General features: G+C 55.4%; 1 protein-coding gene across 1 annotated transcript in view; it reads right to left on the minus strand.

Annotated features, from left to right (window-relative positions):
• Positions 1-25,827, minus strand: part of LOC146830524 (E3 ubiquitin-protein ligase TRIM39-like) — a 165,880-nt gene extending 140,053 nt beyond the window's left edge. Inside the window, exon 1 of the mRNA XM_085604727.1 lies at positions 25,398-25,827. Within this exon, the coding sequence (XP_085460853.1) occupies positions 25,398-25,811 (414 nt within the window). The 5' untranslated portion in view covers positions 25,812-25,827. The remainder of the gene's footprint in view (positions 1-25,397) is intronic.
• Positions 25,828-26,669: the final 842 nt, after the last annotated feature.

The raw sequence follows: 26,669 nt of genomic DNA on the forward strand, positions 1-26,669 counted from the left end.
CTTGGGCTCCAGTGGGGAGCGCTGCGTATCCTTCCCCAGCCTCTCGCTCAGACTAGAAGCACACACTCCTTATACTCTTGTGCTCCAGTGGGGAGCGCTGCGTATCCTCCCCCAGCCTCTCGCTCAGACTAGAAGCACACACTCCTTATACTCTTGGGCTCCAGTGGGGAGCGCTGCGTATCCTTCCCCAGCCTCTCGCTCAGACTAGAAGCACACACTCCTTATACTCTTGAGCTCCAGTGGGGAGCGTTGCGTATCCTTCCCCAGCCTCTGGCTCAGACTAGAAGCACACACTCCTTATACTCTTGTGCTCCAGTGGGGAGCGCTGCGTATCCTTCCCCAGCCTCTGGCTCAGACTAGAAGCACACACTCCTTATACTCTTGTGCTCCAGTGGAGAGCGCTGCGTATCCTTCCCCAGCCTCTGGCTCAGACTAGAAGCACACACTCCTTATACTCTTGGGCTCCAGTGGGGAGCACTGCGTATCCTTCCCCAGCCTCTGGCTCAGACTAGAAGCACACACTCCTTAAACTCTTGAGCTCCAGTGGGGAGCATTGCGTATCCTTCCCCAGCCTCTGGCTCAGACTAGAAGCACACACTCCTTATACTCTTGTGCTCCAGTGGGGAGCGCTGCGTATCCTTCCCCAGCCTCTGGCTCAGACTAGAAGCACACACTCCTTAAACTCTTGAGCTCCAGTGGGGAGCATTGCGTATCCTTCCCCAGCCTCTGGCTCAGACTAGAAGCACACACTCCTTATACTCTTGTGCTCCAGTGGGGAGCGCTGCGTTTCCTTCCCCAGCCTCTGGCTCAGACTAGAAGCACACACTCCTTATACTCTTGTGCTCCAGTGGAGAGCGCTGCGTATCCTTCCCCAGCCTCTGGCTCAGACTAGAAGCACACACTCCTTATACTCTTGGGCTCCAGTGGGGAGCACTGCGTATCCTTCCCCAGACTCTGGCTCAGACTAGAAGCACACACTCCTTATACTCTTGTGCTCCAGTGGGGAGCGCTGCGTATCCTTCCCCAGCCTCTCGCTCAGACTAGAAGCACACACACCTTATACTCTTGTGCTCCAGTGGGGAGCGCTGCGTATCCTTCCCCAGCCTCTGGCTCAGTGTTAGAGTCGGGGATCTCTGGTTGGCGCAAGGTTGCCCTTGTGTCAAGCAGGAACCCTCTCCTCCATGTCAGGGCGCAGGATAACCCCTCGCGAATGACCCTTGCTCACCCTCTAGGTGCGTGGCGTGAGCAGCCAAGGCGATTCCTCAGGCGTTGTTGGTTAAGCACTTACAATCATACACACAGTAAATACATCAATCCCCCCAGAAACGGACACCAGACTTGAATATATATAAATACGCTTCTTTATGTAAAAATAGGTATATATATCTCAGCAGACTTATCACAAGACCAATAACGTTTTCGCTAGGCCACCAGGTTGTAAAGCGGGCAACTCTGCTCTTTCCTTTCAGCAGCAGGGCAGAGACATCAGCCGCCCCACAGGGGGTGGCGCCGGCTTTGTGGTGGCAGAGCACAGGTCTATTCAAGAGTCAAGGTGTACTCCTCCCACCCATCCAGGTGTCACCTCTCTACCCACCACCTGGCAGCCAACCTGTCTCTGGGGGATCCCCCCCACCCTGCTCCTTACTGTTGCCAGGCAGAACACACACACACAGCAGAGGCGGACTGAGATGGTCAGGTCAGTAAATACAAACTTTCTAAAAGTAGTATTTACAAACCCAGGATATTAAAATAAACTTGACTACAAGAAGTATTTTATTATTCTGAGTTCAGGCATACTAAACTTGACACTCTACCATGCTCTCTGAGTCCACTGGGGTCACAGCGTTGGCGTGACCCCTGCAGCCCATTCTGGCCTATGGAGAGCCGGTAGCCTTCAATAGTGAAGAACGAAAATGGCTGTAATTCACTACTAAGACATGCCACACACATCAGGGCATGTCCTACCTTATGCCTACAATGCACCCTGCCCTTGGGCCTACCAGAGGGGTGGCTAATATGTAGTTAAGGGAAGGTTTAGAGACTGGCAAGTGGGGGCACTTGCGCAGTCAGCGCGACGGTCCCGGACCGCGCACAGGGTCTGCGGTGGCAGACCCTAGAAACACTTTACAAGGCCGCTTCCGTGGGTGGCGCAACCAGCGCTGCAGGCCCACCAGCAGCATTGGCATTCACAAGCCCTGGCACCCCTGGTGCACTTTACTGGGGACTGACAGTGAATCAAATAACCCAATCATGAACATCAATTACAGGTACACTTTACCTAGGGAGCACTTGCACTGCGGCACGGATTAGCCGTGGCGCAGTGCCCTGAGCGGACAACACCAGCAAAACAATCGAGGCACACCATCAAAAAGTGGAAGGGAAACTCACGCCAAGGTGCCAGGTCTAACACGTGTCCCCTCCAGCTGAAATGTGGGGAGAACTACCCTTGCCCAGGGGGTTCCTCGTCACTAAGGCGGAAATACCTGGACAGACCGTCAGCGTTGGCGTGATCTGTACCAGGACGGTGTTCCACCGTAAAGTCCATACCCTGTAGGGAGATGGACCACCTCAACAGCTTCGGGTTTTCACCCCTCATTTGCATCAACCATCTGAGGGGCCTGTGGTCCGTCTGAACCCGGAAGTGAGACCCAAACAAGTAGGGTCTTAGCTTCTTCAGCGCCCAGACCACAGCAAATGCTTCTCGCTCAATCGCACTCCACCTACTTTCCCGTGGAAGTAACCTCCTACTGATGAAGGCTACGGGTTGGTCCCAGCCCTCCTCAGTCATCTGTGAGAGAAAAGCCCCTACACCATGCTATCCTCAGGTGTCTGTCTGGACTAGGAATTCCTTGGAGAAGTCAGGGGCCAAGAGCACGGGCGCCGTGCACATGGCAGTCTTCAGGGTGTCGAAAGCTTTCTGACAGGTGTCAGTCCAAATCACGTTCCTGGGCTGCTTCTTGGAAGTCAGCTCTGTCAAGGGGGCAACGATCGTTCCCAGTGAGCCCCAGGAAGGCCCTCACTGCGGTCTGCGTCTTGGGGGGTTCCCAAGCCAGGATGGTCTCGATTTTGGGTTGCAAGGGTGCCACCTTGCCACTCCCCACTTGGTGTCCCAAGTACACCACGGAACCCTGCCCGATCTGGCACTTGCTTGCCTTGATCGTGAGGCCTGCTCGGCGCAGCGCCATCAACACTTCCCAGAGGTGGCGCAGGTGTTCGGGCCAGGTGGCACTGAACACTGCGATGTCATCCAGGTAGGCGGCACTGAACGCATCCAGCCCAACCAGTACCTGGTTGACCAACCTCTGAAAGGTGGCAGGGGCATTCTTCATCCCAAATGGCATGACTCGGAACTGGAAGTGCCCATCTGGTGTAGAGAATGCTGACCTCTCTTTGGCCCCATCGGTCAAGGCGATCTGCCAGTACCCAGACGTTAAATCAAACGTGCTGAGGAACCGGGCAGCCCCTAGCCGATCAATGAGCTCATCAGCTCTGGGGATGGGGTGCGCGTCAGTCTTCGTTACTGAATTGAGTCCTCTGTAGTCCACACAGAACCGGAGTTCAGGTGTGGCTCCCGGCGCAGCAGCTTTGGGGACCAAGACCACGGGGCTGGACCAAGGACTGCTGGAGGACTCAACCACCCCTAGCGCAAGCATTTTGGAGACCTCCTCCTTAATGCAAGCTCTGACCCTGTCAGTTACCCTGTAAGCCTTGTGCTTCACAGGTAAGCTGTCTCCTGTGTCCACGTCATGGACGCACCAATCTGTGACACCAGGAACCAGGGAGAATCGGTCGGAAAACTGTCCCAGCAGGTGGCGGCAATCTTCCTGTTGTTCGGGCGTCAGGGTGGGTGAGAGGTTAACTCCATCCACTGATCCATCTTTCTCAGAGGCCACTAAGAGGTCAGGAAGAGGCTCGGTCTCCTCCTCCATTCCATCATCAGTGGCCAGCAGCATGCCCACTTCGGTCCTCTCTAAGTGGGGCTTAAGGCGGTTAACATGTAGGACCCTCAAAGGGTTCCTGGGAGTCTGCATGTCCACCAAGTAGGTGATAGGACTTTTGCGCTCCACAACCTCAAATGGACCTGTCCACTTATCCTGAAGTGCACAAGGCTCCACTGGGGCCAAGACCCACACCTTTTGTCCAGGTTGAAGCTCTACCAGAGTGGCATTCCGGTCGTACCACCGCTTCATCTCCTCCTGGCTGGCTTCCAGATTTGCCTCAGCAAGTTGCCTGAAACGCCGAGTCTGGTTTCGGAAGGCCAGCATGTAACTATATACATTCTGGGGAGGTTTCCTGGGAGATTGCTCCCAGCCTTCCTTTACCAAACTCAGAGGTCCTCTTACCGGGTGACCATACAGAAGCTCAAAGGGGCTGAACCCTAGAGACTTCTGCGGCACCTCTCGGTAAGCGAAGAGCAGGCATGGCAAGAGGACGTCCCACTTACGCCTCATTGGACCGTCCAGGCCCATGATCATGCCTTTGAGGGTTCGGTTGAACCTCTCAACCAACCCATTTCCTTGGGGGTGGTAAGGAGTGGTGAACTTGTAAGTTACCCCACACTCCTTCCACAGGGATTTCATATATGTGGATATGAAATTGGTCCCCCTGTCGCTCACCACCTCTAGAGGGAATCCCACTCGGGAGAAAATTCCCATCAGTGCCCGTCCCACCACGGGGGCCGTCACTGTCCTCAGAGGGATGGCTTCAGGGTACCGGGTGGCATGGTCCACCAAGACCAGGATGAACCTGTTGCCCAGGGCTGTCTTGGGGTCCAGAGGCCCCACAATATCAATACCCACTCGTTGGAATGGTGTACCGACCACAGGGAAAGGTTGCAGAGGAGCCTTGTGCTTCCCTCCGCTCTTACCACTTGCCTGGCAAGTCTGACAGGTTCTGAAGTAGGAATCTGAATTCTTATGCATTTGGGGCCAGTAAAAGTGGGTGACAAGCCTGTCATAGGTCTTGTCCATCCCCAAATGTCCTGCTAAAGGCACATCGTGAGCCAGCCCCAGTAGGAAGGTTCTGAACTTCTGGGGTACCACCAGCACACGGGCTGACCCAGGTTCAGCAGCCTTAGGCTCGGAATACAGGAGGTCACTCTCCCAGTACACGTAGTGTGTTTTGGCCTGAACACCGTTGGCCTGGTCTGCAGCCTGCTGCCGCATACCTACGAGAGAAGGGCATTCTTTCTGCTCCCTGCAGAATTCCTCCCTGGAGGGACCTCCTTCTTGCTGCCAATGGGTCAGCTCAGGCAGATCTCCCAGTTCGGCAATCTGTTCCCCGGTAGGCTCCAGAGCATCCCCCTCAGGGTCTACTTCCTCCTGGGCCGTGGGAACTTCGGGGGCCGGTTTCCCGCGCCTCCTGCGCCTTCTCCCTAAGGCCGGTTCCTGGACCTCTCCCTCAGGCTCCAGGACCCTCTCAACACCCCTACTGGCTGCCATGGACCGGGTGGTCACGCACGCCCAGTCGGGTAGACCCACCATCCTCAGATGCGTGGTCTTCTCCACCTTTTCCCAAGGGGAACTCTCCAGGTCGTTCCCTAGCAGACAGTCTACAGGCATGTCAGTTCTCACAGCGACTTGTAGAGTACCAGAGACCTCCCCCCACTCAAAGGGAACTTGAGCCATTGGACAACGACTCTCTACGTTGTCAGCATTGACAACCCTACAGTAGGCATTGGGTACAATTTGCTCTTGAGACACCAGGTGTTGCCTCACCGAGGTCACGCTGGCTCCTGTATCTCTAAGAGCCTCAACCTTCTTTCCATTGATGGTCACCACTTGCCCATATTTCTTAGTGTTAGAGGGCAGGTAGGTTACAGGGACCATCTCACTGTCTCCTAGCGAGACTAGGGTCATCTGCCCGGGACCCCCACCCTCCTGGACTGCTACCTCCTCCCCAAAGTTAACACTAGCTACTTGCCGGGGTGGAGCACCAGTGGGTGCGGTCTTACCAAACAGGCGACACTTAGGATCAGAGGCAATGTGACCCGGGTCACCACACCTATAACAATTGAAGGGCCCCTTTGGAACAGGTCTACCTGTCGGGGCCCCGTTCTGCTGCGGGGGTGGGGGAGGCTGAGAACCCTTCTGCTGGCTCCCTTGGGAATTACTTTGGGGGCCTTTTTGGAACCCCTTCTGTTTACCCTTGTCCCCCCCACTCTTCTGCTGGGGACCCTGCCCACCTTTGGCGGAGTCTCCCACTTGACCCTTGTGGACCCTGGTGCTGAGCCAGCGGTCCGCCTCCTCAGCAAGCTTCCTCGGGTTGGACAGCTTGCTATCAATCAGGTGCTGGCGTAGCTCAGGAAAACATTGACTGGACAAGTGCTCCCATGCAATTAAATCAAGCAGCCCTTGATAATCATTCACTTTGCTACCCTTCACCCAACCATCCAGCGCTCTGCAGAAAAAGGTCACATACTCCACATACGTACTCTCAGGGATCTTCTTGGTCTCCCTGAACCTCTGTCTATATAGCTCAGGAGTTAACCCATACCTGGTCATTAAAGCTTCCTTCATATGGGGGTATGAGGTCTGGACTTCTAAGGGCAAATCTAACAGTGTGTCCCGCCCTTCCGCAAGGAACCTTCCCCACAACCCCGCTCCCCAGTCTTTCTCAGGGACCCGGTGTGAGGACATGGCCACCTCGTAGGCTCTAAACCACTGCCCTATGTCATCCTTTCTAAAATACTCCTTTACTACATCTTTGGGGATGTACACCTTGGACTCTACCTGCGCTGGTGGAGTGCTGCCACCAGAAGGAGCGGTGTCCAAACTTTTCGCCTTCAGCTCCAACTCCTTCAATCTTATATCATGATCCATTTGGCGTTGTTGTGCCTCCAGGGCCAACTTCTGCTTTTCCATTTCCATTTGTCCTGCCAACTTTGCCATCTCCATTGCATGCGCCCTGTCGGCTGCCCTGTCTGCCAGCTCCTCTGGCGACCGGACTCTGCTGGGCTCCTCAAGGTTGTCGGGTGGAACGATGTCCCCCGCATTCCGTGGGTCTCGTGGCTCCTTCCAGGCTCTCAGCGCCTTGAGGTACTGGTTCTTCTTCCTGAATCCAGCATGGGGAACTCTGAATTTTACACTGTAGCCTTTCAATTGCTCCGTTGTGTAACCTTCCAGTCTCTCCCAATCCACCTCATCTATTCCAGAAATCACGGAGAGCGCTCTTCCAGCAGAGAGTGAGCCAGGCATGGTTGCAGTAATGGCAGATGTCTCAACAAAGTTCCAAAAATGAAAACCTGTGGCTGCGTTATTTGGTCTGCTCTCACTATCTGGTGATTAATAATTCACTGTATGCAAATTACAAGTGCAAATCCGAAATCCCACCCGCTGCCAACAATGTTAGAGTCGGGGATCTCTGGTTGGCGCAAGGTTGCCCTTGTGTCAAGCAGGAACCCTCTCCTCCACGTCAGGGCGCAGGATAACCCCTCGCGAATGACCCTTGCTCACCCTCTAGGTGCGTGGCGTGAGCAGCCAAGGCGATTCCTCAGGCGTTGTTGGTTAAGCACTTACAATCATACACACAGTAAATACATCAATCCCCCCAGAAACGGTCACCAGACTTGAATATATATAAAAATACGCTTCTTTATGTAAAAATAGGTATATATATCTCAGCAGACTTATCACAAGACCAATAACGTTTTCGCTAGGCCACCAGGTTGTAAAGCGGGCAAATGTTCGTTGTTCGTAGCTTCAAATGGATACTTTGTAGTTCTCTTGCAAATGTTACTTGTGGTTCCAGTACTCACAGAGATCGACTCCTGCGAACGGGGAAATAAGGCGTTGCGGGCCCCGAGCCCGATGCTGGAACTTCTTTCGTGATGTGGAGAGTCGGCACAGGTCGGTGCGACTCTCGGCTTGGGAAGTGCTCTTGGGTCCTCAATCAGCAGGTGTGGGCAAGTAGGCAGGCGCGACCCGCGACCCTTTAGCACGGCGGTGCAGGAGGGGTCTCCACAGCGGGGGCGGCGCGGCCTGAGATGTCCGGGGATAGCGAAGCGGGGTCGCAGGGCACGGTCAGTGCAGCTGGATGACCCGGCGTAGATCACAGTCGTCGGACGGCTTCCGGCGGGAGGGGTGATAGCGCGGTCAGCGCGCTCCAGTAGCAGGCGGTGACAGGGATGCAGGCGGCCTGGCCCGGGAACAGAGAGCGGCTCGGGACGGAGCGGGGCTCTCACGGGTTGGAGGCAGGCGAGCTTCTGAGTGTCACGGCCCTAGGAGGGGCGATGAGGGGCGCAGTCTCTTTTCCAGCGGGATGCCCACACGGCTCGAATTGGAGGATGAGCAAGAAGCACAGAGAACCCACTGGTCCTGGGGTTCAGTTCAGGGGGCAAGCTCAGATCAAGCCCTTGGAGAATGTTCAAGCACAAAGTAGCAAAGTCTTTTCAGTAAGTCTCTTCCTCTCCTTTCTCAGCAAGGCAAGCAGCAGGCCAGCTCCTCCGGCGTCTTCTTCTCCTTCTAGTCGGGCAGAGGTTCTTTGTGGTAAACAGGATTCTGATTTCTTAGGAGCCAGGCTCCTACTTTTATACCATGATTCTTTTGTTCTTTAGCGCCAGGGGGCCTAGGCCTGGCTCAGTCCAGTTCTGGAGCACTTTGTTATGGTAACTCTGCTCTTTCCTTTCAGCAGCAGGGCAGAGACATCAGCCGCCCCACAGGGGGTGGCGCCGGCTTTGTGGTGGCAGAGCACAGGTCTATTCAAGAGTCAAGGTGTACTCCTCCCACCCATCCAGGTGTCACCTCTCTACCCACCACCTGGCAGCCAACCTGTCTCTGGGGGATCCCCCCCACCCTGCTCCTTACTGTTGCCAGGCAGAACACACACACACAGCAGAGGCGGACTGAGATGGTCAGGTCAGTAAATACTAACTTTCTAAAAGTAGTATTTACAAACCCAGGATATTAAAATAAACTTGACTACAAGAAGTATTTTATTATTCTGAGTTCAGGCATACTAAACTTGACACTCTACCATGCTCTCTGAGTCCACTGGGGTCACAGCGTTGGCGTGACCCCTGCAGCCCATTCTGGCCTATGGAGAGCCGGTAGCCTTCAATAGTGAAGAACGAAAATGGCTGTAATTCACTACTAAGACATGCCACACACATCAGGGCATGTCCTACCTTATGCCTACAATGCACCCTGCCCTTGGGCCTACCAGAGGGGTGGCTAATATGTAGTTAAGGGAAGGTTTAGAGACTGGCAAGTGGGGGCACTTGCGCAGTCAGCGCGACGGACCCGGACCGCGCACAGGGTCTGCGGTGGCAGACCCTAGACACACTTTACAAGGCCGCTTCCGTGGGTGGCGCAACCAGCGCTGCAGGCCCACCAGCAGCATTGGCATTCACAAGCCCTGGCACCCCTGGTGCACTTTACTGGGGACTGACAGTGAATCCAATAACCCAATCATGAACATCAATTACAGGTACACTTTACCTAGGGAGCACTTGCACTGCGGCACGGATTAGCCGTGGCGCAGTGCCCTGAGCGGACAACACCAGCAAAACAATCGAGGCACACCATCAAAAAGTGGAAGGGAAACTCACGCCAAGGTGCCAGGTCTAACACTCAGACTAGAAGCACACACTCCTTATACTCTCATGCTCCAGTGGGGAGCGCTGCGTATCCTTCCCCAGCCTCTGGCTCAGACTAGAAGCACACACTCCTTATACTCTTGTGCTCCAGTAGGGAGCGCTGCGTATCCTTCCCCAGCCTCTGGCTCAGACTAGAAGCACACACTCCTTATACTCTTGTGCTCCAATGGGGAGTGCTGCGTATCCTTCCCCAGCCTCTGGCTCAGACTAGAAGCACACACAACTTATACTCTCATGCTCCAGTGGGGAGCGCTGCGTATCCTTCCCCAGCCTCTGGCTCAGACTAGAATCACACACTCCTGATACTCTTGTGCTCCAGTGGTGAGCGCTGCGTATCCTTCCCCAGCCTCTGGCTCAGACTAGAAGCACACACTCCTTATACTCTTGTGCTCCAGTGGGGAGCGCTGCGTATCCTTCCCCAGCCTCTGGCTCAGACTAGAAGCACACACACCTTATACTCTAGTGCTCCAGTGGGGAGCGCTGCGTATCCTTCCCCAGCCTCTGGCTCAGACTAGAAGCACACACTCCTTATACTCTTGTGCTCCAGTGGGGAGCGCTGCGTATCCTTCCCCAGCCTCTGGCTCAGACTAGAAGCACACACTCCTTATACTCTTGTGCTCCAGTGGGGAGCGCTGCGTATCCTTCCCCAGCCTCTCGCTCAGACTAGAAGCACACACTCCTTATACTCTTGGGCTCCAGTGGGGAGCGCTGCGTATCCTTCCCCAGCCTCTGGCTCAGACTAGAAGCACACACTCCTTATACTCTTGTGCTCCAGTGGGGAGCGCCGAGTATCCTTCCCCAGCCTCTGGCTCAGACTAGAAGCACACACTCCTCATACTCTTGTGCTCCAGTGGAGAGCGCCGCGTATCCTTCCCCAGCCTCTGGCTCAGACTAGAAGCACACACTCCTTATACTCTTGTGCTCCAGTGGGGAGCACTGCGTATCCTTCCCCAGCCTCTGGCTCAGACTAGAAGCACACACTCCTTATACTCTTGGGCTCCAGTGGGGAGCGCTGCGTATCCTTCCCCAGCCTCTGGCTCAGACTAGAAGCACACACTCCTTATACTCTTGTGCTCCAGTGGGGAGCACTGCGTATCCTTCCCCAGCCTCTGGCTCAGACTAGAAGCACACACTCCTTATACTCTTGGGCTCCAGTGGGGAGCGCTGCGTATCCTTCCCCAGCCTCTCGCTCAGACTAGAAGCACACACTCCTTATACTCTTGTGCTCCAGTGGGGAGCGCTGCGTATCCTCCCCCAGCCTCTCGCTCAGACTAGAAGCACACACTCCTTATACTCTTGTTCTCCAGTGGGGAGCGCTGCGTATCCTTCCCCAGCCTCTGGCTCAGACTAGAAGCACACACTCCTTATACTCTTGTGCTCCAGTGGGGAGCGCTGCGTATCCTTCCCCAGCCTCTGGCTCAGACTAGAAGCACACACTCCTTATACTCTTGTGCTCCAGTGGGGAGCGCTGCGTATCCTTCCCCAGCCTCTGGCTCAGACTAGAAGCACACACTCCTTATACTCTTGTGCTCCAGTGGGGAGCGCTGCGTATCCTTCCCCAGCCTCTGGCTCAGACTAGAAGCACACACTCCTTATACTCTTGTGCTCCAGTGGGGAGCGCTGCGTATCCTTCCCCAGCCTCTGGCTCAGACTAGAAGCACACACTCCTTATACTCTTGTGCTCCAGTGGGGAGCGCCGAGTATCCTTCCCCAGCCTCTGGCTCAGACTAGAAGCACACACTCCTTGTACTCTTGTGCTCCAGTGGAGAGCGCTGCGCATCCTTCCCCAGCCTCTGGCTCAGACTAGAAGCACACACTCCTTATACTCTTGTGCTCCAGTGGAGAGCGCTGCGTATCCTTCCCCAGCCTCTGGCTCAGACTAGAAGCACACACTCCTTATACTCTTGTGCTCCAGTGGGGAGCGCAGCGTATCCTTCCCCAGCCTCTGGCTCAGACTAGAAGCACACACTCCTTATACTCTTGTGCTCCAGTGGGGAGCGCTGCGTATCCTTCCCCAGCCTCTGGCTCAGACTAGAAGCACACACTCCTTATACTCTTGTGCTCCAGTGGGGAGCGCTGCGTATCCTTCCCCAGCCTCTGGCTCAGACTAGAAGCACACACTCCTTATACTCTTGTGCTCCAGTGGGGAGCGCTGCGTATCCTTCCCCAGCCTCTGGCTCAAACTAGAAGCACACACTCCTTATACTCTTGTGCTCCAGTGGGGAGCGCTGCGTATCCTTCCCCAGCCTTTGGCTCAGACTAGAAGCACACACTCCTTATACTCTCACGCTCCAGTGGGGAGCGCTGCGTATCCTTCCCCAGCCTCTGGCTCAAACTAGAAGCACACACTCCTTATACTCTCGGGCTCCAGTGGGGAGCGCTGCGTATCCTTCCCCAGCCTCTGGCTCAGACTAGAAGCACACACTCCTTATACTCTCACGCTCCAGTGGGGAGCGTTGCGTATCCTTCCCCAGCCTCTGGCTCAAACTAGAAGCGCACACTCCTTATACTCTTGTGCTCCAGAGGGGAGCGCGGCGTATCCTTCCCCAGCCTCTGGCTCAGACTAAAAGCACACACACCTTATACTCTTGTGCTCCAGTGGGGACCGCTGTGTATCCTTCCCCTGCCTCTGGCTCAGACTAGAAGCACACACTCCTTATACTCTTGTGCTCCAGTGGGGAGCGCTGCGTATCCTTCCTCAGCCTCTGGCTCAGACTAGAAGCACACACTCCTTATACTCTTGTGCTGCAGTGGGGAGCGCTGCGTATCCTTCCCCAGCCTCTGGCTCAAACTAGAAGCGCACATTCCTTATACTCTTGGGCTCCAGTGGGGAGCGCTGCGTATCGTTCCCCAGCCTCTGGCTCAGACTAGAAGCACACACTCCTTATACTCTTGTGCTCCAGTGGGGAGCGCTGCGTATCCTTCCCCAGCCTCTGGCTCAGACTAGAAGCACACACTCCTTATACTCTTGTGCTCCAGTGGAGAGCGCTGCGTATCCTTCGTCAGCCTCTGGCTCAGACTAGAAGCACACACTCCTTATACTCTTGTGCTCCAGTGGGGAGCGCTGCGTATCCTTCCCCAGCCTCTGGCTCAGACTAGAAGCACACACTCCTTATACTCTTGTGCTCCAGTGGGGAGCGCCGAGTATCCTTCCCCAGCCTCTGGCTCAGACTAGAAGCACACACTCCTTATACTCTTGTGCTCCAGTGGAGAGCGCTGCGTATCCTCCCCCAGCCTCTGGCTCAGACTAGAAGCACACACTCCTTATACTCTTGTGCTCCAGTGGAGAGCGCTGCGTATCCTTCCCCAGCCTCTGGCTCAGACTAGAAGCACACACTCCTTATACTCTTGTGCTCCAGTGGGGAGCGCTGCGTATCCTTCCCCAGCCTCTGGCTCAGACTAGAAGCACACACTCCTTATTCTCTTGTGCTCCAGTGGGGAGCGCTGCGTATCCTTCCCCAGCCTCTGGCTCAAACTAGAAGCACACACTCCTTATACTCTTGTGCTCCAGTGGGGAGCGCAGCATATCCTTCCCCAGCCTCTGGCTCAGACTAGAAGCACACACTCCTTATACTCTTGTGCTCCAGTGGGGAGCGTTGCGTATCCTTCCCCAGCCTCTGGCTCAGACTAGAAGCACACACTCCTTATACTCTTGTGCTCCAGTGGGGAGCGCTGCGTATCCTTCCCCAGCCTCTGGCTCAGACTAGAAGCACACACTCCTTATACTCTTGTGCTCCAGTAGGGAGCGCTGCGTATCCTTCCCCAGCCTCTGGCTCAGACTAGAAGCACACACTCCTTATACTCTTGTGCTCCAGTGGGGAGCGCTGCGTATCCTCCCCCAGCCTCTCGCTCAGACTAGAAGCACACACTCCTTATACTCTTGGGCTCCAGTGGGGAGCGCTGCGTATCCTTCCCCAGCCTCTCGCTCAGACTAGAAGCACACACTCCTTATACTCTTGAGCTCCAGTGGGGAGCGTTGCGTATCCTTCCCCAGCCTCTGGCTCAGACTAGAAGCACACACTCCTTATACTCTTGTGCTCCAGTGGGGAGCGCTGCGTATCCTTCCCCAGCCTCTGGCTCAGACTAGAAGCACACACTCCGTATACTCTTGTGCTCCAGTGGAGAGCGCTGCGTATCCTTCCCCAGCCTCTGGCTCAGACTAGAAGCACACACTCCTTATACTCTTGGGCTCCAGTGGGGAGCACTGCGTATCCTTCCCCAGCCTCTGGCTCAGACTAGAAGCACACACTCCTTAAACTCTTGAGCTCCAGTGGGGAGCATTGCGTATCCTTCCCCAGCCTCTGGCTCAGACTAGAAGCACACACTCCTTATACTCTTGTGCTCCAGTGGGGAGCGCTGCGTATCCTTCCCCAGCCTCTGGCTCAGACTAGAAGCACACACTCCTTATACTCTTGTGCTCCAGTAGGGAGCGCTGCGTATCCTTCCCCAGCCTCTGGCTCAGACTAGAAGCACACACTCCTTATACTCTTGTGCTCCAGTGGGGAGCGCTGCATATCCTTCCCCAGCCTCTCGCTCAGACTAGAAGCACACACACCTTATACTCTTGTGCTCCAGTGGGGAGCGCTGCGTATCCTTCCCCAGCCTCTGGCTCAGACTAGAAGCACACACTCCTTATACTCTTGTGCTCCAGTGGGAAGCGCTGCGTATCCTTCCCCAGCCTCTGGCTCAGACTAGAAGCACACACTCCTTATACTCTTGTGCTCCAGTAGGGAGCGCTGCGTATCCTTCCCCAGCCTCTGGCTCAGACTAGAAGCACACACTCCTTATACTCTTGTGCTCCAATGGGGAGTGCTGCGTATCCTTCCCCAGCCTCTGGCTCAGACTAGAAGCACACACTCCTTATACTCGCATGCTCCAGTGGGGAGCGCTGCGTATCCTTCCCCAGCCTCTGGCTCAGACTAGAATCACACAGTCCTGATACTCTTGTGCTCCAGTGGGGAGCGCTGCGTATCCTTCCCCAGCCTCTGGCTCAGACTAGAAGCACACACTCCTTATACTCTTGTGCTCCAGTGGGGAGCGCTGCGTATCCTTCCCCAGCCTCTGGCTCAGACTAGAAGCACACACACCTTATACTCTAGTGCTCCAGTGGGGAGCGCTGCGTATCCTTCCCCAGCCTCTGGCTCAGACTAGAAGCACACACTCCTTATACTCTTGTGCTCCAGTGGGGAGCGCTGCGTATCCTTCCCCAGCCTCTGGCTCAGACTAGAAGCACACACTCCTTATACTCTTGTGCTCCAGTGGGGAGCGCTGCGTATCCTTCCCCAGCCTCTGGCTCAGACTAGAAGCACACACTCCTTATACTCTTGTGCTCCAGTGGGGAGCGCTGCTCTGGCTCAGACTAGAAGCACACACTCCTTATACTCTTGTGCTCCAGTGGGGAGCGCTGCGTATCCTTCCCCAGCCTCTGGCTCAGACTAGAAGCACACACTCCTTATACTCTTGTGCTCCAGTGGGGAGCGCCGAGTATCCTTCCCCAGCCTCTGGCTCAGACTAGAAGCACACACTCCTTATACTCTTGTGCTCCAGTGGAGAGCGCCGCGTATCCTTCCCCAGCCTCTGGCTCAGACTAGAAGCACACACTCCTTATACTCTTGTGCTCCAGTGGGGAGCGCTGCGTATCCTTCCCCAGCCTCTGGCTCAGACTAGAAGCACACACTCCTTATACTCTTGTGCTCCAGTGGGGAGCGCTGCGTATCCTTCCCCAGCCTCTGGCTCAGACTAGAAGCACACACTCCTTATACTCTTGTGCTCCAGTGGGGAGCGCTGCGTATCCTTCCCCAGCCTCTGGTTCAGACTAGAAGCACACACTCCTTATTCTCTTGTGCTCCAGTGGGGAGCGCTGCGTATCCTTCCCCAGCCTCTGGCTCAAACTAGAAGCACACACTCCTTATACTCTTGTGCTCCAGTGGGGAGCGCAGCGTATCCTTCCCCAGCCTCTGGCTCAGACTAGAAGCACACACTCCTTATACTCTTGTGCTCCAGTGGGGAGCGTTGCGTATCCTTCCCCAGCCTCTGGCTCAGACTAGAAGCACACACTCCTTATACTCTTGTGCTCCAGTGGGGAGCGCTGCGTATCCTTCCCCAGCCTCTGGCTCAGACTAGAAGCACACACTCCTTATACTCTTGTGCTCCAGTAGGGAGCGCTGCGTATCCTTCCCCAACCTCTGGCTCAGACTAGAAGCACACACTCCTTATACTCTTGTGCTCCAGTGGGGAGCGCTGCGTATCCTTCCCCAGCCTCTCGCTCAGACTAGAAGCACACACTCCTTATACTCTTGAGCTCCAGTGGGGAGCGTTGCTTATCCTTCCCCAGCCTCTGGCTCAGACTAGAAGCACACACTCCTTATACTCTTGTGCTCCAGTGGGGAGCACTGCGTATCCTTCCCCAGCCTCTGGCTCAGACTAGAAGCACACACTCCTTATACTCTTGAGCTCCAGTGGGGAGCGTTGCGTATCCTTCCCCAGCCTCTGGCTCAGACTAGAAGCACACACTCCTTATACTCTTGTGCTCCAGTGGGGAGCACTGCGTATCCTTCCCCAGCCTCTGGCTCAGACTAGAAGCACACACTCCTTATACTCTTGGGCTCCAGTGGGGAGCGCTGCGTATCCTTCCCCAGCCTCTGGCTCAGACTAGAAGCACACACTCCTTATACTCTTGTGCTCCAGTGGGGAGCGCTGCGTATCCTTCCCCAGCCTCTGGCTCAGACTAGAAGCACACACTCCTTATACTCTTGGGCTCCAGTGGGGAGCGCTGTGTATCCTTCCCCAGCCTCTCGCTCAGACTAGAAGCACACACTCCTTATACTCTTGTGCTCCAGTGGGGAGCGCTGCGTATCCTCCCCCAGCCTCTCGCTCAGACTAGAAGCACACACTCCTTATACTCTTGGGCTCCAGTGGGGAGCGCTGCGTATCCTTCCCCAGCCTCTCGCTCAGACTAGAAGCACACACTCCTTATACTCTTGAGCTCCAGTGGGGAGCGCTGCGTATCCTTCCCCAGCCTCTGGCTCAGACTAGAAGCACACACTCCTTATACTCTTGTGCTCCAGTGGGGAGCGCTGCGTATCCTTCCCCAGCCTCTGGCTCAGACTAGAAGCACACACTCCTTATACTCTTGTGCTCCAGTGGAGAGCGCTGCGTATCCTTCCCCAGCCTCTGGCTCAGACTAGAAGCACACACTCCTTATACTCTTGGGCTCCAGTGGGGAGCACTGCGTATCCTTCCCCAGCCTCTGGCTCAGACTAGAAGCACACACTCCTTAAACTCTTGAGCTCCAGTGGGGAGCATTGCGAATCCTTCCCCAGCCTCTGGCTCAGACTAGAAGCACACACTCCTTATACTCTTGTGCTCCAGTGGGGAGCGCTGCGTATCCTTCCCCAGCCTCTGGCTCAGACTAGAAGCACACACTCCTTAAACTCTTGAGCTCCAGTGGGGAGCATTGCGTATCCTTCCCCAGCCTCTGGCTCAGACTAGAAGCACACACTCCTTATACTCTTGTGCTCCAGTGGGGAGCGCTGCGTTTCCTTCCCCAGCCTCTGGCTCAGACTAGAAGCACACACTCCTTATACTCTTGTGCTCCAGTGGAGAGCGCTGCGTATCCTTCCCCAGCCTCTGGCTCAGACTAGAAGCACACACTCCTTATACTCTTGGGCTCCAGTGGGGAGCACTGCGTATCCTTCCCCAGCCTCTGGCTCAGACTAGAAGCACACACTCCTTATACTCTTGTGCTCCAGTGGGGAGCGCTGCGTATCCTTCCCCAGCCTCTCGCTCAGACTAGAAGCACACACACCTTATACTCTTGTGCTCCAGTGGGGAGCGCTGCGTATCCTTCCCCAGCCTCTGGCTCAGACTAGAAGCACACACTCCTTATACTCTCATGCTCCAGTGGGGAGCGCTGCGTATCCTTCCCCAGCCTCTGGCTCAGACTAGAAGCACACACTCCTTATACTCTTGTGCTCCAGTGGGAAGCGCTGCGTATCCTTCCCCAGCCTCTGGCTCAGACTAGAAGCACACACTCCTTATACTCTTGTGCTCCAGTAGGGAGCGCTGCGTATCCTTCCCCAGCCTCTGGCTCAGACTAGAAGCACACACTCCTTATACTCTTGTGCTCCAATGGGGAGTGCTGCGTATCCTTCCCCAGCCTCTGGCTCAGACTAGAAGCACACACAACTTATACTCTCATGCTCCAGTGGGGAGCGCTGCGTATCCTTCCCCAGCCTCTGGCTCAGACTAGAATCACACACTCCTGATACTCTTGTGCTCCAGTGGGGAGCGCTGCGTATCCTTCCCCAGCCTCTGGCTCAGACTAGAAGCACACACTCCTTATACTCTTGTGCTCCAGTGGGGAGCGCTGCGTATCCTTCCCCAGCCTCTGGCTCAGACTAGAAGCACACACACCTTATACTCTAGTGCTCCAGTGGGGAGCGCTGCGTATCCTTCCCCAGCCTCTGGCTCAGACTAGAAGCACACACTCCTTATACTCTTGTGCTCCAGTGGGGAGCGCTGCGTATCCTTCCCCAGCCTCTGGCTCAGACTAGAAGCACACACTCCTTATACTCTTGTGCTCCAGTGGGGAGCGCTGCGTATCCTTCCCCAGCCTCTGGCTCAGACTAGAAGCACACACTCCTTATACTCTTGTGCTCCAGTGGGGAGCGCTGCGTATCCTTCCCCAGCCTCTGGCTCAGACTAGAAGCACACACTCCTTATACTCTTGTGCTCCAGTAGGGAGCGCTGCGTATCCTTCCCCAGCCTCTGGCTCAGACTAGAAGCACACACTCCTTATACTCTTGTGCTCCAGTGGGGAGCGCTGCGTATCCTTCCCCAGCCTCTCGCTCAGACTAGAAGCACACACTCCTTATACTCTTGAGCTCCAGTGGGGAGCGTTGCGTATCCTTCCCCAGCCTCTGGCTCAGACTAGAAGCACACACTCCTTATACTCTTGTGCTCCAGTGGGGAGCACTGCGTATCCTTCCCCAGCCTCTGGCTCAGACTAGAAGCACACACTCCTTATACTCTTGGGCTCCAGTGGGGAGCGCTGCGTATCCTTCCCCAGCCTCTGGCTCAGACTAGAAGCACACACTCCTTATACTCTTGTGCTCCAGTGGGGAGCACTGCGTATCCTTCCCCAGCCTCTGGCTCAGACTAGAAGCACACACTCCTTATACTCTTGGGCTCCAGTGGGGAGCGCTGCGTATCCTTCCCCAGCCTCTCGCTCAGACTAGAAGCACACACTCCTTATACTCTTGTGCTCCAGTGGGGAGCGCTGCGTATCCTCCCCCAGCCTCTCGCTCAGACTAGAAGCACACACTCCTTATACTCTTGGGCTCCAGTGGGGAGCGCTGCGTATCCTTCCCCAGCCTCTCGCTCAGACTAGAAGCACACACTCCTTATACTCTTGAGCTCCAGTGGGGAGCGTTGCGTATCCTTCCCCAGCCTCTGGCTCAGACTAAAAGCACACACTCCTTATACTCTTGTGCTCCAGTGGAGAGCGCTGCGTATCCTTTCCCAGCCTCTGGCTCAGACTAGAAGCACACACTCCTTATACTCTTGGGCTCCAGTGGGGAGCACTGCGTATCCTTCCCCAGCCTCTGGCTCAGACTAGAAGCACACACTCCTTATACTCTTGTGCTCCAGTGGGGAGCGCAGCGTATCCTTCCCCAGCCTCTAGCTCAGACTAGAAGCACACACTCCTTATACTCTTGTGCTCCAGTGGGGAGCGCTGCGTATCCTTCCCCAGCCTCTTGCTCAGACTAGAAGCACACACTCCTTATACTCTTGTGCTCCAGTGGGGAGCGCTGCGTATCCGTCCCCAGCCTCTGGCTCAGACTAGAAGCACACACTCCTTATACTCTTGTGCTCCAGTGGGGAGCGCTGCGTATCCTTCCCCAGCCTCTGGCTCAGACTAGAAGCACACACTCCTTATACTCTTGTGCTCCAGTGGGGAGCGCTGCGTATCCTTCCCCAGCCTCTGGCTCAGACTAGAATCACACACTCCTTATACTCTTGTGCTTCAGTGGGGAGCGCTGCGTATCCTTCCCCAGCCTCTGGCTCAAACTAGAAGCACACACTCCTTATACTCTTGTGCTCCAGTGGGGAGCGCTGCATATCCTTCCCCAGCCTCTGGCTCAGACTAGAAGCACACACTCCTTATACTCTTGTGCTCCAGTGGGTAGCGCTGCGTATCCTTCCCCAGACTCTGGCTCAAACTAGAAGCACACACTCCTTATACTCTTGGGCTCCAGTGGGGAGCGCTGCGTATCCTTCCCCAGGCTCTGGCTCAGACTAGAAGCACACACTCCTTATACTCTCACGCTCCAGTGGGGAGCGTTGCGTATCCTTCCCCAGACTAGAAGCGCACACTCCTGTTAGAAATGGGATTTCTGGTTGGCTGAGGCTTGCGCCAAAGCGAGGCAGAAACCACCACTCTAGTCAGGGCTGGGGAGTTACACGCCAAAGATAACCCCTGCTCACCCCCTTGGTAGCTTGGCACGTGCAGACAGGCTTATCCCTGAGGCGATGTGTAAAGCGTTTGCGCGCGCACCCAGCAACAACACCCAAGGCCCACCACAAAGGAAACTCCACACAAGGTATTATATAAAAATAACCTTTGTATTATACACAACACATCAGATAAAAACACACACTTTACAATGTGCCAACAGGCACGGGCAGAATTTACAAGGGATTATATATACAGGGGACAGGGCCACATGGACCACGGTCAGGAATTAGCACTTTGTAGAAATAGCACTTAGAACGTAGGAATAATATTTGAGAACATAGCACATACAATCACTGTAGCACTAAAAATAGAACATATAGTACACAACCAGTAACTACTGGTAACAGGTAAGTACCACCTACGCAACCCTAACCACCTTAGGAAAATACTGCGCAGGGAATCAGGACCTCACTAGCATCACCTGTACTAGGAGAAAAACAACCACCTAAGTATCACTCTACCTGTAGGGGTCTAAGCACATAAACACATGATGCATAAAATACATTCAGAGGTGTAAAGCAAAGCACATGACGCATAAACACATTCAGAGGTGCAGGAAAGGTACAATGGCGCAAAAACTCACATTAGCCACTATCTGTGGCAATCCCTAGGCCAACTGGCCTTGTCGGGGCAAGGACGCCCTGCGTCCCGAAAAGTCAGGGTGCGCCTGCGCAGGCTGCGCAAACCAAGGCGCACAAAGCACAACCTACACGTAGCAGTTGCCCACTAAGTGCTGGGCAACTGGAGAGATGCTGGGGCACCACTGTGCCTTCCTAAATAAATATGGCAGGGGTTGGAGCCTCTCCTGGACTCTACGAAAACACTTGTGGCCCCCGGAGCCTCGCAGGCTCTGATCAATATTGTGGGGCAAGGTGGGAGTGGCCCGCTGCTCTCTGGGGCCACTCAATCGCCAAAGAAATGCCCCCGTGTGCGTTGGAGCGTGCACTGCGCTCTACACAAACAATGCGCTGCCGTTGGAGTCCCTCTGGACTCTGAACAGGGAGAAATGCCCCCGTAGCGTTTGGAGCCTTCACGGCTCTGAACAAAATGCCCCCCGAGTACGTGGGAGCCTCACTGGGCTCAACAAAACACAATCCCCACGTTGGAGCGCCTCGCGCTCAAAGACAATCGCTGCCACAGTCGGTGGAGCCTCGGGGCTCTAGTGACCCCAGGAATAATGCCCCCGTTGTGGGAGGGGCCGAGCAACAGGACCAGCGCTGGGCGCTGCCGGGGAGGACCGAACCCAGGGCCCCGTCACACCCCTAGTAGCTGACACTCACCGGGTGAACGCGCAGGTCCCGGGCGACGGCAGCGCTTCGGTGGAGTCCCGCTCAGGGACTCGGGAATCCTTCGCCAGCACCGATCCCCGGATCCGCTGGCTTCCTCCGGCGACGCGGGACTCTCCTTTGCAGGCGGAGGCGGGGTAGGCTCCCGCCCTCGTCTTCTTGGTCTCCGTCACAGGAGCTCCCGTCCGCTTCCTGTTTGAGGCGAGGCCCCGCCCACGTCCCTCACAGATTTGCCTGACTTCCTGTGCGTCCCGAACCGGGCTGCAGCGGTGATTTTTCCCGTCACAAGAGGGGTGGGCTCCCTCGTAATAAGTAATATACGGTGGGGTGGGCACCCGCCGTAATAAAATAATTAAATAAGCGGGGTAGGCACCCGCAAGCGCACCACAATGCCGGGTGGGCACCGGCCTCCAGAATAAAGCGCTCCTAGCGCTACGGCCAACGTAAAAGCGCTCTAGAAGCGCTGGGGGCACCAAATAAAGCGCTCCTAGCGCTAAGGCAAATAAGAAGCGCTTCCAGGTGCTTTGGGGACACAAATAAAGCGCTTCCAGCGCTGTAGGATGAAAAGCACCACAAAGTCCAGCAAAGTTCTTCCCTGCATGCAGCAGGGCAGGGGTGGGGGGCAAGGCTGGACCCATAGCCAGCTCACTGGGCCTTCAGGCAGGGAGGTAGTCCAAGTGGCGGTCCTCTGGTCCAGCAGCAGCAGCAGCCCCCCTCAGGTAAGATCCTGGAAGAGAACCCTTTCTGTGGGGACACAGCCCCATTTTTATACAGCAAAAGTCTTTGTTCTTGGTTCAGGGTGAGGGGGAAAACCAGTCGCAGCTGGTTGGGGAGCACCCTTGATGTGCTCAGCCCCTCACTCTATTCACTGGCAGGGCTAGGGTCGTCAGTCGCAACACAGGGGGCGGAGCCAGCATTGTGTGTGGAAAACCCTGCCCTATTCAGGACCCAGGTGTACTCCTCCCACCCATCTAGCTGCTGATCTCCCCATTCACCACTGGGTGACTCATCCTGACTCTGGGGAATCCCTAGCCCGTCACATGACATGACCAGCCAATCACGCGACAGACACACTGCACACAGAAGTGCCCACTTCTAGAAGTGGCACTTCCACACTAGGTACATGCACGCCGCACACATCATCGCGCAGCATTCACTCCCACGAGTCTGCACATACCAAACTCGGGCCTGCACACCCCACGCATCAGGAACTACTAGGGACACATACATTCCCCATGCATTCCTATGGGAGGGCAGGCCTATCTCACCACATGCACTCAGAGCACGCACGCACTTTACCCTGGGACACAGGGAAAGTGCGCAGAAACCAAAAAATTACCACACCAAGTCACCAATAAAAAGCAAAAAAGTTCAGGGGTGAACCTGCCAGAAGGGCCAAGTCCAACAACTCCTTATACTCTTGTGCTCCAGAGGGGAGCGCGGCGTATCCTTCCCCAGCCTCTGGCTCAGACTAGAAGCACACACACCTTATACTCTTGTGCTCCAGTGGGGAGCGCTGTGTATCCTTCCCCTGCCTCTGGCTCAGACTAGAAGCACACACTCCTTATACTCTTGTGCTCCAGTGGGGAGCGCTGCGTATCCTTCCTCAGCCTCTGGCTCAGACTAGAAGCACACACTCCTTATACTCTTGTGCTGCAGTGGGGAGCGCTGCGTATCCTTCCCCAGCCTCTGGCTCAAACTAGAAGCGCACATTCCTTATACTCTTGGGCTCCAGTGGGGAGCGCTGCGTATCGTTCCCCAGCCTCTGGCTCAGACTAGAAGCGCACACTCCTTATACTCTTGTGCTCCAGTGGGGAGCGCGGCGTATCCTTCCCCAGCCTCTGGCTCAGACTAGAAGCACACACACCTTATTCTCTTGTGCTCCAGTGGGGAGCACTGCGTATCCTTCCCCAGCCTCTGGCTCAGACTAGAAGCGCACACTCCTTATACTCTTGGGCTCCAGTGGGGAGCGCTGCGTATCCTTCCCCAGCCTCTGGCTCAGACTAGAAGCACACACTCCTTATACTCTTGTGCTCCAGTGGGGAGCGCTGCGTATCCTTCCCCAGCCTCTGGCTCAGACTAGAAGCACACACTCCTGATACTCTTGTGCTCCAGTGGGGAGCGCTGCGTATCCTTCCCCAGCCTCTGGCTCAGACAGGAAGCACACACTCCTTATACTCTTGTGCTCCAGTGGAGAGCGCTGCGTATCCTTCCCCAGCCTCTTGCTCAGACTAGAAGCACACACTCCTTATACTCTTGTGCTCCAGTGGAGAGCGCTGCGTATCCTTCCCCAGCCTCTGGCTCAGACTAGAAGCACACACTCCTTATACTCTTGGGCTCCAGTGGGGAGCACTGCGTATCCTTCCCCAGCCTCTGGCTCAGACTAGAAGCACACACTCCTTAAACTCTTGAGCTCCAGTGGGGAGCGTTGTGTATCCTTCCCCAGCCTCTGGCTCAGACTAGAAGCACACACTCCTTATACTCTTGGTCTTGGGCTCCAGTGGGGAGCGCTGCGTAGCCTTCCCCAGCCTCTGGCTCAGACTAGAAGCACACACACCTTATACTCTTGGGCTCCAGTGGGGAGCGCTGCGTATCCTTCCCCAGCCTCTGGCTCAGACTAGAAGCACACACTCCTTATACTCTTGTGCTCCAGTGGAGAGCGCTGCGTATCCTTCCCCAGCCTCTGGCTCAGACTAGAAGCACACACTCCTTATACTCTTGTGCTCCAGTGGGGAGCGCTGCGTATCCTTCGCCAGCCTCTGGCTCACACTAGAAGCACACACACCTTATACTCTTGTGCTCCAGTGGGGAGCGCTGCGTATCCTTCCCCAGCCTCTGGCTCAGACTAGAAGCACACACTCCTTATACTCTTGTGCTCCAGTGGAGAGCGCTGCGTATCCTTCCCCAGCCTCTTGCTCAGACTAGAAGCACACACTCCTTATACTCTTGGGCTCCAGTGGGGAGCGCTGCGTATCCTTCCCCAGCCTCTGGCTCAGACTAGAAGCACACACTCCTTATACTCTTGGGCTCCAGTGGGGAGCACTGCGTATCCTTCCCCAGCCTCTGGCTCAGACTAGAAGCACACACTCCTTATACTCTTGTGCTCCAGTGGGGAGCACAGTTAGGGTTGACACCTTTCCCAGAGAAAAATACGGGCCATTTGTTCACTTTTTACTATTCTGCAAAGGCCCACACACACCTTTATAGAAAATAGTCTGTGTCAGGGCCTTTCGGTCTTTGTTTACTTTTATCATCAGTCACGGATCATTACAGCAGCTGTGTGACATTTTAAAAGTGCTATCTTCTTAAATATACTGGTGAAAGTGTGTACTGAGACGGGGTAAAACAAAAACACACACAGAAGTTCTGTTCTCAAGTTTTGTACCGGCTGGGATCATAAACTATTGGTCATGCCAGTTTGCAACCGCAAGCACAGTATGAGGCTGGACTACCCCATCTCTAGATCTACTGTATACACACCTTGTGCTCCTGGGCAGACTCTCGACTGGAGAGTAGCACGAAGCTTATCCCGGCCTCTGACCAGGCGCACAACGCCCATAGGGCTCAAAGGGCTTCAGCCACCCCCACCCCCCTTCGTGGGTGTCAGCCGGGCTGAGACAGCTTCACGGGCACACACAGATATTTTTGGAGCTGGCAGCCGCACCGAGCACTTCACAGGTCTTTAAAAGACCATTCGCTTGATAACGAGGGTTCGTTATTTTTTCACCCCTTCTTAGAGGCCCTCCATCTCCACTCTGCCTACTGCTTGAAGAATTATCCCCCGCCACCCCCCGAAATGTGGCTCTAGTTGCGCATCTGCCTGTGACCCACCTCTAAAGCACACATACCTCTTTGGCTGCCTCTTGGAGTGCCATGTGTACTGGTTCCATCCCTGCCCCAGCTCTGTAGCACACACACCTTGTGCTCCTGTGCAGATTCTCGCATGAGGAACCCTACAGCCTAGCTCACCCCTGACCCAGCTGTGTAGCACACATACCTTGTACTCCTGGCCAGCTTCTCCAATGGCGAGAACCCTGTGCTGCTTGTGATCACGTGACATGCTGCAGACCAGACAGATGGGCTCCTGGTCATCTGCACAGAACAGTTTCAGTTTCTCTTCGTGTTCTCGGCACAGATTCGCCTCCTGGGGGGTCGCACTCGGTACCTGAAGCTGTTTGGCGATTTCTACCATGTTCGCCATCTGCCTGTTAGGCCGGAGGGATTTGTTCTGAGATATTTCCCTGCACTGAGGGCAAGGGAAATCTGTCTGCAGCCCCTCCCAGCACCGAGTGATACAGGACAGACAGAAGGCATGTCCACACTCCACAGACACGGGGTCTGTGAAATAATCCAGACAGACGGAGCATGTGGCCTCCTCCTTCAGGCTCCGGAGCTGGCTTGCTGCAGCCATGTTCCTTCCTGCCCGTCCCGAGAGGAAGTGTCGAAGTTAAGTTTCGTTTCTCCCAGTTTGTGAAGTGGTGGTGTCTGCCCCTCCTTCCTTACTCCCCTCCCACCTTAACCAGCTGCTGCGCCTGCACAGAACTGCCCTGAAACCTCCTGCAGCTGAGCAGGGACTGTCTGTGGATGAGCTGCGATCGTGTGCAGCAGAGCTGAAGTGTCTGTCTCTAACCCGGGCCTGTGTGCAGCAGAGCAGGGAGTGTCTGTAGATGAGCTGCGATCATGTGCAGCTGTGCTGAAGTGTTTGTCTCTAACCCGGGCCTGTGTGCAGCAGAGCAGGGACTGTCTGTAGATGTGTGCAGCTGAGCTGAAGTGTCTGCCTCTAACCCGGGCCTGTGTGCAGCAGAGCAGGGACTGTCTGTAGATGAGCTGCGATCGTGTGCAGCTGTGCTGAAGTGCCTGTCTCTAACCCGGGCCTGTGTGCAGCAGAGCAGGGACTGTCTGTAGATGAGCTGCGATCGTGTGCAGCAGAGCTGAAGTGTCTGTCTCTAACCCGGGCCTGTGTGCAGCAGAGCAGGGAGTGTCTGTAGATGAGCTGCGATCGTGTGCAGCAAAGCTGAAGTGTCTGTCTCTAACCTGGGCCTGTGTGCAGCAGAGCAGGGAGTGTCTGTAGGTGAGCTGCGATCGTGTGCAGTGCAGCTGTGCTGAAGTGTCTGTCTCTAACCTGGGCCTGTGTGCAGCAGAGCACGGAGTGTCTGTGGATGAGCTGGGATCGTGTGCAGCAGAGCTGATGTGTCTGTCTCTAACCTGGGCCTGTGTGCAGCAGAGCAGGGACTGTCTGTAGATGAGCTGCAATCACGTGCAGCTGAGC

This window comes from Triturus cristatus, chromosome 5_1 (genome assembly GCF_964204655.1).
Source record: "Triturus cristatus chromosome 5_1, aTriCri1.1, whole genome shotgun sequence".
In the NCBI taxonomy this organism is placed as follows: domain Eukaryota; kingdom Metazoa; phylum Chordata; class Amphibia; order Caudata; family Salamandridae; genus Triturus; species Triturus cristatus.